The sequence below is a fragment of the Nicotiana tabacum genome, chromosome 13 (assembly GCF_000715075.1).
Source record: "Nicotiana tabacum cultivar K326 chromosome 13, ASM71507v2, whole genome shotgun sequence".
Taxonomy (NCBI): domain Eukaryota; kingdom Viridiplantae; phylum Streptophyta; class Magnoliopsida; order Solanales; family Solanaceae; genus Nicotiana; species Nicotiana tabacum.
Window position 1 is genome coordinate 69,642,702 of NC_134092.1, and position 10,813 is coordinate 69,653,514.

The 10,813-nt window shown below is 39.7% G+C and overlaps 1 protein-coding gene across 1 annotated transcript; it reads left to right on the forward strand.

The window, feature by feature from the left end:
• Positions 1-7,537: 7,537 nt before the first annotated feature.
• Positions 7,538-8,059, forward strand: LOC142168160 (uncharacterized). The gene is made up of 2 exons (XM_075228825.1): positions 7,538-7,656; positions 7,744-8,059. The coding sequence occupies exons 1-2, from the start codon at positions 7,538-7,540 to the stop codon at positions 8,057-8,059; spliced, it is 435 nt and encodes a 144-aa protein (XP_075084926.1).
• The last annotated feature ends 2,754 nt before the right edge of the window (positions 8,060-10,813 follow it).

A 10,813-nucleotide genomic window follows, 5' to 3' on the forward strand; every position in this document is an offset into this window, starting at 1 on the left:
TTCTGCCTCTCCTAAGGTTCGACTCGTATAATAAACGGGGAATTGCGTATCTTGTTCCTCTCGAACTAGGACACCGCTTACGGCGACTTCCGATACTGCCAAGTACAAACAAAGTTTCTCGTCCGTTTTTGGAGTGTGAAGCAGTGGTGCGCTTGATAGATATCGCTTTAGTCCTTCTAATGCTTGTTGGCACTCCGGGGTCCAAGAAAAATCATTCTTCTTTTTGAGTAGAGAAAAGAATTTATGACTTCGATCAGACGATCTCGAGATGAACCGGCTTAAGGCGGCGATCCGACCCGTTAGTCTTTGTACGTCCTTCATGCTGTCTACGATGGTGATGTCTTCAACGGCCTTGATTTTATCGGGGTTAATCTCTATTCCCCGATGTGACACCATGAAGCCGAGGAACTTGCTCGAACCGACCCCGAAGGCACATTTTTCGGAGTTGAGCTTCATTTTGTATTTCCTCAGAATCTCGAACGTTTCCTGCAAATGAATTAAATGGTCCTCTGTGCGCAGGGAGTTGACCAACATGTCATCAATATAAACTTCCATTGATTTTCCTATTTGTTCTTCGAACATTTTATTCACTAGGCGTTGGTAAGTGGCCCCTGCATTTTTTAGCCCGAAGGACATCACATTATAACAATACGTTCCATATTTGGTGACAAATGAGGTTTTTTCATGGTCCTCCGGGTTCATCTATATTTAATTATACCCGAAATAGGCATCGAGAAAAGTGAGGATCTCGTGGCCGGCCATGGCATCGATCATGCGATCGATGTTGGGCAACGGAAAAGAATCTTTGGGGCATGCTTTGTTCAAATCCTTATAGTCCACGCACATTCTAAGTTTGTCCCCTTTTTTAGGGACTACAACTACGTTGGCTAACCATTCGGGATATTTTACCTCCCGAATGGACCCTACTTTGAGAAGTTTGGTTACCTCGTCCTTTATGAAGACGTTCTTTCTGTCGGACTGGGGTCTTCTTTTTTGCTTCACCGGTCTGAACCTAGGGTCCAAACTTAGCTGATGCGTCATTATGTCCAGCGGGATCCCTGTTATATCTTTCTGTCGGGCCGGCGCTCGATCAATATGACTTGCTCTAGCTCCTCGATCGTCAATTTTGTGGCGTCGGAGTCATCGGGAATTATGAAAAATCGAGGGACCCTTTGGTCTCTATCCTCTTCGATTTCCTGGTTGTCTGGCTGGGTTGAAGCCGATGTTTGTGATTGCTATTTGGTGTCCCGTTCTCCTTCCGGGCCCGATCCTTTTATCGGTGAAAGTGAGGATACTGGTTTGGCTTCGTCGACAGCGAACATTTCTTTCGCGGCTAGTTGTTCTCCGTACACCATTTTGACATCTCCCGACGTCGGAAATTTGAGGACCTGGTGTAGGGTCGAAGGCACAGCTCTCATGTTGTGGATCCATGGCCTTCCGAAAAGGGCGTTATACCTCATATCGCCTTCGATCACGTGAAACTTTATTTCCTAGACGGTTCCGGCCACGTTTATTGGTAAGACTATCTCTCCTTTAGTGGTTTTGCATGCCATATTGAACCCGTTTAGGACCAGAGTTGCTGGTACGATTTAATCCTGCAGGCCGAGCTGCTCCACTACCTTCAATCGGATGATGTTGGCCGAGCTACCTGGATCGATCAACACACGCTTAATTTTAGTTTTATTTACGAGTACGGATATTACCAGCGCGTCGTTGTGAGGTTGGATGACCCCCTCTGCATCTTCATCACCAAAGGACAGAGTCCCTATGGGTGCGTAATCTTGAGTCCGAGATCGCTTTTCCCTCAACATCGATATTTTAGTGCATTTAAGCATTGGTCCCCGGGGGGTATCGATGCCGCCGATGATCATGTGGATAACGTGCTGTGGTTCTTCTTGCTCGTTTTGCTTGCCGAAATCCCTACTTCTAAAATGGCTCTTTGCCCTATCGCTCAGAAACTCCCGAAGATGCCCTTTGTTAAATAGGCGAGCTATTTCCTCTCTTAGTTGCTTGCAATCTTCCGTTCTGTGGCCATGGGTACCATGATATTCGCACGTTTGATTGGGATTTCTTCGGGCAGGATCGGTCTGCATTGGTCGAGGCCATTTAGTGTCTTCGATGCATCCGATGGCCGACACGAGAGCAGATGCACCAACGCTGAAGTTATATTCTGATAATCGAGGTGCTTCTATAGGCTCGGCATATTTATCGAAGCCGCCCTTACTCATAAGCCCCCGAGAATTTTGTCCCCGATCAATTCTTTGATTGTTCCGAACTGCATTACGTGTTGAACTGTTGTTCACTCGATCGACGACGTACGGTCGATATCGGTCTCTGTTAGACCTTTGTTCTCTGTCGATCTGCTTTTGATTAATAACTGTCTTGTTCTGATGAACAGGTCCATACGGGGCCCCCGACTGATCATCCTCGACCCTAATTTTCAATTGATATCGGTTGTGCATATCTGCCCAAGTTACCGCTGGATACTCGATCAAATTTTGTTTCAGCCGATGTGATGCTTTCGAACTTAGCTCGTTCAACCCTTGGGTGAAAGCTTGTACGGCCCAGTCGTCTATGACTGGGGGTAATTCCATGCGTTCCATTTGAAACCGGGATACGAATTCCCTCAGCATTTCTCTCTGCCTTTGCTTTACTTTGAAGAGGTCTGATTTTCTCGTTGCAACCTTTATGGCACCAGCATGCACTTTTACGAACGAATCTGCTAACATGGCAAAAGAATCGATGGAATTCGGTGTTAAATTGTGGTACCAAATCATAGCTCCTTTCGAGAGGGTCTCCCCAAACTTTTTTAACAGCACGGATTCGATCTCATCGTCTTCCAAATCGTTGCCTTTTATGGCATATGTGTAAGAGGTGACATGTTCGTTAGGATCGGTCGTACCGTTATATTTGAGAATTTTGGGCATACGGAATTTTTTGGGGATTGGCTTCGGTGCCGCACTCGACGGAAAAGGCTTTTGTATGAATTTTTTCGAATCAAGCCCTTTTATCATTGGTGGAGCCCCTGGGATTTGGTCGACCCTGGCATTGTACGTTTCCACCCTCTTGTCATTTGCTTTGACTCGTTTTGTGAGTTCTTCGAGCAATTTAGTAATTCCGGGAGTAGTCCCTGATTCCTGCTCGTTAGATTTCACTATGGCAGGCTCTGTTCTAGGGGTGATTTCTCGAAGTGGATTGGAAATCGGCCTGCTATGTGTATGAGTTTGGCTCTGTAGCTGAGCTATCGCTACTTATTGGGCTTGCAACATTTCGAATATCATGCGTAAGCTTGCCTCGATTTATCCTGGGCTTTGGGTGTCTTGGGCTATGGATCGAGCACCGCCCTAAATGTTTCTTTCTGGTTCGGAACGCTGGCTTGCTTCCAAAGCAATTTGTGAATTGACATCCAGTGGTATTTCGGCTCGAATCTCGGGTGGTGCCAAGTTGTTGGTTTTATCTTGAAGGCCGGCTTCGTAATCGGTCAGTGAAGCCATTCGGTCGGTTGCTATTCGTAGTCGACCCTGAATTGAAGATGTTTTCGGAAATGAGTGACCACTGTTATCCTCGGCCCCACGGTGGGCGCCAAACTGTTTACCCGAAAAATGGATAGAGTTGAATTTATACGCAGTTCCGAGGATATGTGGTGCAACTTAATACAAAATTCAAGGATAAATAAAATGTGAATATAGACTGGGGAGAATGTAATCTAGACAAAGCAATCAAGAATAGTGAACCTTAGGATTTAACAAATAGAATCAATCTAAGAAACTGGAATAACCACTCTTTCTTGTAGAGGAAATAATACTTTCATTATAATATAAATCTCAGAAAAAGATGTCCTCTACAGAAATGATAACCAAGCCCTTTTATAGTGAAGGGGTTTGGCTCCAAGCATAATAAAAATAAACATTCAGTGGGAGACCCATGATAAATTAGTTTTTTCATAATTTCTGCCAAGATTCCCTCTAGTGGGATTACAACGGCTTTTGTCTGCGAGATCGATCTTGCTTAGAATCCTCGATTTTGGTTCGAGCTTGATTTCGGCTCGAACTTGTGATCTTGGTTTGAGCCCGAGAATGGTTCGAGCCCTCGAATTGATTCCAGGTCGATGTATGTTGGTTTTTGGATTATCAGCATGATAGATCTACCCGCGTCATAGTTCGATCCTTGTTCGAGTTTGTTTATGATATCGATCTCAACACGGACCGGCCTCCCCGGGTTCTAGGTTAGTTCGTGCTCCCTTCGGGACTTTAATTCGATGTACCACCCTTCGAACCGTACCGGACACGCCAAGGCTGAAATCTATTTCGACCGTATACAGATACCTAATATGTCCTCACAAGGTAGGGGTAAGGTCTGCGCATACATTATCCTCCCCAGACCTCATGGTGTGGGATAATACTGGGTATGTTGTTATTGTTATACCTAATATGGTATTAAATTTTCCCAAATCCATTCTTTCAAACGTGGAAGATAGAAAACATCTCCGTTTCTATCATGCCATTCATATTATTGCTTAGTACCAACAACGGAAAAAATAACACAAAATAATTACATATTCACCAAGAATTTTTCTAAGAATTGAAGAAATATAAAATTTAAATAAATTTTATATCTCAAGTTTATTAAATACTAAGTCTAATACTGACTTTTAGTCATAAGTCAAACACCCTTACATTTTGATTATTTCGAGTGACTTTTACATAAGCGTATGGATCAAACTTAACTCACTACACGATTCATTGTCTAAGTTAAACCACTGAATGCTATAACACATATTTCTTTTAAAAAGGTACTACTACTATTATAGAATATTGTTACTCTATAATGAGTAAAAATAGTACCAAAATAAATATCATTTTTTTATGATCTCAAAATGGTAAAATAATTTTCATGTCTAGATATGATCCTTGTAAATAAAGTATTTCATATCATCACATAAATTAAAAGTCAAATCCACATGCTCTTTAAGCAACATAGTTATATTCCAATTTAAAGACTTATTTTATTTGTCATGGAATAAATAATTATAATGAGCCTATCAAGAGGTTATTCCCTAAATTAACATGCATTTCAAAACCCTCACAAGTGTCATCTATATATCCTAATATTTATAACAATAAATTTCAGAAAAATCACAAAGGAAAAAAGTTTATAAATAAATAATAAATTAAATTAAGAAAGTAGAACCCGAATTTTGTCACTTCCTTCTCCATTCATTGCTTTGATTTTTTGTCTTTTACATATCTCCATCAGTGGCGGACCCAGAATTTTGAACAAGTGGGTTCAGTCAAAGACGATAATAACAAATAGTATAAGCGGTGTCGAGTATGACAAGTAGGATTTGGTTGTTGTTTTCTTTATTTTTTGGTTCTTTTTGTTCATAACGCAATCTCGAAATAAAGTCATTTTAAAGTCGGTGATCAACCATTTTTAAAAAGTTGGGCATAGATTAAAAACGATATAAAAGCCTATTCATTTTTATTTTTAACGTTTTATCAATTTAACTTAACAAATTTAACAAATTTTCAGATTTTAACAAAAGAAATCAATTTATCCAGTTTAAAAACTTATTAGCTCTAATATATTTAACAAATTATAGAACTTCTTGTATTTTATAAATAAGAAGTAGTTATTTGCAAACAGACGGAAAAAAAGATATACAAAAAATAAATACCAATAATTAAAGAAAGAGAGCCAAACACTAAACCAAAAAAAATAATATAAAGTAAATAAATGGTTTCAACATAAACTAAATTAAATTAAACTAACAAGTCATAAATAATTTCAACAACTGTACTTCCATGTTTTAGTGATTTATAACAAACTAATAACCAAAATAAATTTGTTGAGAGGTTTACTTTTTCGAAGTAGAATAACTTTAGAATGGTTTTCACTAAATTCAAGTAAAGACACATGCTGAAAAAAAACGAAGTAAAGAAATTTGAAATGAAATAGAAAATATGACAAATAGAAGGCAATAGACTAATAAATTTAAAAGACAATAATTTGACATGCAAAGTCCAATTTAATTTGGGAAGCTGGTTGCACATCCTCTGTTCCAATGCGAACAAAATGAAAAATTGAAGTAGGGAGATGCAATAGTTAGGATCGAACACAAGACCTCACATAATATTTAAACCCTCATGACCATCCCAACAGGGAGATGACTTGAAACAAGTGGGTTCAAATAAATCTTCTATAGATGTATTTTGATGTTTTTAATTACAATTACCAATATATACCGTATAATTTTTTGACGAAGCGGGTTCAGTTGAACCCACTTAATAGCACGTGGGTCCGCCCTTGATCTCCATAGTCAAAGCAAGATGGAAGACACTAATTTATTTCAGGTTTGTGTCGCCTCGTCCAGAGATGTGTTTGCATGATGCAGAACTAAGAAAACCTTTAATTCTGAGAGGACATGTTTCATTTAAAATTTGCAAGGCTTTATCTTTGTAACGACACACGCATCAAAAACTGATAGGTTATATGTATCCATGTTATGCTTTGATGATCTAACAAACTTAATGATAAGAACCAGATAAAGAATCTGTTACACATCTTCAAGTACTTAAAGAACAACAAGTCTCAAGTCGGGGACGTGGTTCAACTCTTCAGAGTCAAAGGAACAATAGAGGAAACAGATGGCCACCAGCTCCCTTGGTGACGGTATAAGTCAACTCCTCACAACTGTAAAGTTATTGCCTGCACACGCAACAGTGCAAAAATAATGCAGCAGTCAACTTTATGGGGAATGCCCTTTATCTAACTTGCTTGCATCATTCAAGTGATGTCACAAATGAATTATTAACATCAAGCAAAGGCAAAAATAAAATACTTGCACATTCAGAATCGATCAAGCATTCTCTCAAGTTTGTGTCAATCTTGCAAGTGATTTTCAAGGGCATCAAGAACAAAGAATAACATAACGAAAGACCAGTTTTCTGTATTGAGTCATTACATGTCCTTAGTTGTGTTGCACCTTTGTTAAAGCACTTTACTTGTAATTCCTACTTAGCATAGTTAGAAGCATTGTGTAGAAAATCTTTGTAAAATCATAAGCCTTGTGTTTGTGTCTTGGCTAGAGTTAGTCGAGTTGTAAGTCTTTGTAGTAGAGTTATTACAAAGTGGCTTATAATAGATTTGTTACAAGTTAGTGAGGGATTGAGAGGTTAATTCCTAGGTTACAATAGGTTGTAATCTAAAGTTTGCTCAGTAGTGAAGTTGAAATCCTACAAGGTAGGCCGTAATTTTTAATCCCGTGAGCTGGGAGTTTTCCATGTAAAATTCCATTGTGTCATTTACTTACTGTTGTGTGCGTGCATTCTGTGGGAACTTATAGAGAACCTGGTTCTCTACATAGTTTGATGGACCGTTAGTTTCTATCAATTGGTATCAGAGCGGGTTCTTTCTAAAAGGTTAATACCTAGAAAGGATCTTCATCATGGCTGCTCCACCAAACTTCGAGGAAGGACAATCAACATACAGACCACCTAGATTCAACGGCCAATACTATGATTAGTGAAAAATAAGAATGTATGATTTTATCATGGCTGAGGACTCAGAGTTGTGGGATGTAATTTGTGATGGACCTTTTGTTCCCATGAAAACTGCTGACGAGGGAACAACTACAGTCCCAAAAATGAGAAAATAGTACAACGATGCTGACAGAAAGGCAATTGAGAAGAATTTCAGGGCAAAAAAGATTCTTGTCTGTGGCATCGGACCAGATGAATACAGCCATATCTCAGCTTGTCAGAGTGCTAAGGAGATCTGGGAAGCTCTTCAAACAGCACACGAAGGGACAACTCAAGTCAAGGAGTCAGAGATCGACATGTTGACAACTGTGTATGAGCTCTTTAGAATAAAGGATGACAAGTCCATTCAGGACATGCACACTCGCTTCACCTCTATCATCAATGAGATTCATTCACTGGGAGAAATCATTCCCAGGAACAAACTTGTTAGGAAAATACTTAGTGTATTACCTAGTTCCTGGGAAAGCAAGGTAAACGCCATCATAAAGGCAAAGGATTTGCAGAAGCTGACCCGTTAATGAACTCATTGGTAATCTGAAAACTTATGAAATGAAGAAAAATAAGAAGGACAATGAGAGATGAGAGCCCAAAAGGGAGAAGAACATGGTCCTCAAGACAGACAAAAATGACTCAAGTGGTGAGGATGCCAACATGGCTTACTTGACAAAGAGATTTCAGAAAATGGTTCGCAGAAATGGAGGTATTCCAAAAAGGGGCAGCTCTAGCAAGCCAAGAGGCTATGACCTATGTCATAAGTGTGGGAAACCAGGATATTTCATCAAGTATTGCCCCCTCCTTAAGCAAGATCAGTACAAACACAACACAGACAAAGCAGTCAAAAGGAACTAGGTTCCTGACAAAAGGTTCAAGAGAAAAGATGTCGCCGACAATGTTGTGAAACAAGCTCCTGCTGCATGGGGAGACTCCTCCAGTGAATCTGGAGATGATGATGATCAAGGTGACAGCTTCATGATGGCAGTAGAAAGTGAAGTAGCTGAATATGATTCCATATTTGCTCTAATGGCTAAATCAGACGAGGATAAGGAAGATGACGATGAAGATGACGATGAAGATGAGGTAAACTTTCTGGATGTTCAAAGAAATCTGAAATCCTATTCTCAAAAGAAGCTTATATCTTTGGCTAATATTTTAATTGATGCTTATCATAGTCTCATTAATGATAAAAATGCGTTAACCACGAAACTAGGAGAAATAAAACACGAGAGAGATGATCTAGTGGTGGTTGTGGTTGATCTAAGAGAGACCGTTGAGAGTTTAAAAAGGGAAAAGGATATTTTGACTGAGAGAATTGCAAACATAGAGCATGAGAAATATGACCTATTGGTATTAGTTGTAGACCTAAAGGAAACCATTGAGGAACTAAGAAGGGAAAGTAGGCCTATGAACACTCAAAAAGGAAAGGAAGTTGCAAGTGAGGCACACCCTAGGCTTGAAAATAAGCTAAAATCAATGAAATCTAGTATGTGTGCTGAGCTTGAGAAAAATAGACAACTTCAGGAAGATCTAGGCATAGTAAAGATTGACCTAGAAAAATCTCTTAAGTGGACGTGGTCCACTGATGTAATCACTGCTATGTATACGAACAGTGGGGGGAACAGGCATGGAATCGGGTTCCAAAAATAAAAAACCCCTAAAAACCCACGTAGTAAGTACGTTACTGTTCCTGATAACTGGCTCTGCACTCACTGTGGTAACACTAGACATGTCAAGAAAACATGTAAAGTTGGATTCCAATCCCAGCAGAAAAATAAAGTTTTTGCTGAAAAAGTAACTATTGCAAAAAAACCTGCTCCCTCATATAACAAACGTGTATTGCCTGCTTGGACAAAAAGAATTTTGATTCACCCGTTTTCTCATTACAAGGGACCCAAACTTGTTTGGGTTCTTAAGTCTAATCCTTGATTCTCTTGTGCAGGGAGCAGTGAAAGGAAGCAGCCAAAGATAGTACATGGATAGTGGTTGCTCGAAGCATGTGACTGGAAGCACTAATGATTTCCTTTCACTCAAAGCCCTTCAAGAAGGGAGTGTATCCTTTGGAAATGGCAAAAAGGGATACATTCTTGGAGAAGGAAGAATTGGGAAGTCTCTCACTCACTCAATCAAAAATGTGTATTACGTGAATGGCCTGAAGTACAATTTGCTGAGTGTCTCTCAGATCTGTGACAAAGGCAACAAGGTGAAATTTGTGTCAAAAATCTGCACAGTCACAAATCTTGTGACTGGTAATGTGATCCTGATGGCAAAAAAATACAAGAACATCTATGTCGCCTATTTTGAGTCACTACATAATGGGGATCTTACGTGTTTGAGTGATGTGGATGATGATGCTGAACTATGGCACAAAAGGTTGGGCAATGCAAGTTTTACATTGCTGAACAAGTTGGTCAGGAAGGACCTGGTTCGTGGATTTCTTAAATCAAGCTTCAAAGATCACAAGGTGTGTGATGCATGTGCAAAAGGAAAGCAGATCAGGTCAAACTTCAAACCCAAAAAGGAAGTAAGCACCTCAAGGTCACTTGATCTCCTCCATATAGATCTATGTGGACCTATGAGAGTGCCAAGTAAAGGAGGAAAGAAGTACATTTTAGTCATTGTGGATGATTACTCCAGGTTTACATGGACCTTGTTCCTCAGAACCAAAGATGAGACATTTTCAGTGTTTGCTTCCTTTGTCAAAAAGATCCAAGTAAAGATGATCCATAATGTTGTGAGTATAAGATCTGATCATGGTACAAAATTTGACAATGCAAAGTTCGACGAGTTCTGTGCTAAAAATGGTATAAGTCATAATTTTTCAGCTCCAAGAACACCTCAACAAAACGATGTCGTGGAGAGGAAAAATAGAACTCTTGAAGACATGGCTAGGACAATGCTGATTGATAGTGGTGTTGCAAAAGGTTTCTGGGATAAGGAAGTCAACACTGCATGCTACTTAGTGAACAGGTACATGATCAGGTCCCTCCTGAACAAAACCCCGTATGAACTGCTGAATGGGAGAAAACCTAAGCTAACACACTTGAGGACATTTGGTTGCAAATGCTTTATCCTCAACAATGGTAAGAAAGCTCTGGGAAAGTTTGATGCCAAGAGTGATGAAGGAATATTTCTTGAATATTCATCACAAAGCAAAGCCTACAAGGTATACAACAAAAGAACTTAATGTGTTGAGAAAAGCATACATGTGATCTTTGACAAAGCACAACACCCTCTTGGAAAAGCTGCACATGATAAGGCTGATCAAGATGGAGAGT

Coding starts and splice junctions, on each gene's coding strand:
- LOC142168160 (XM_075228825.1), top strand. CDS start 7,538: ATGTATGATTTTATCATGGCTGAGGACTCAGAGTTGTGGGATGTAATT. Junction 7,657..7,743: donor GTCCCAAAAATGAGAAAATA/GTACAACGATGC, acceptor AGATGAATACAG/CCATATCTCAGCTTGTCAGA.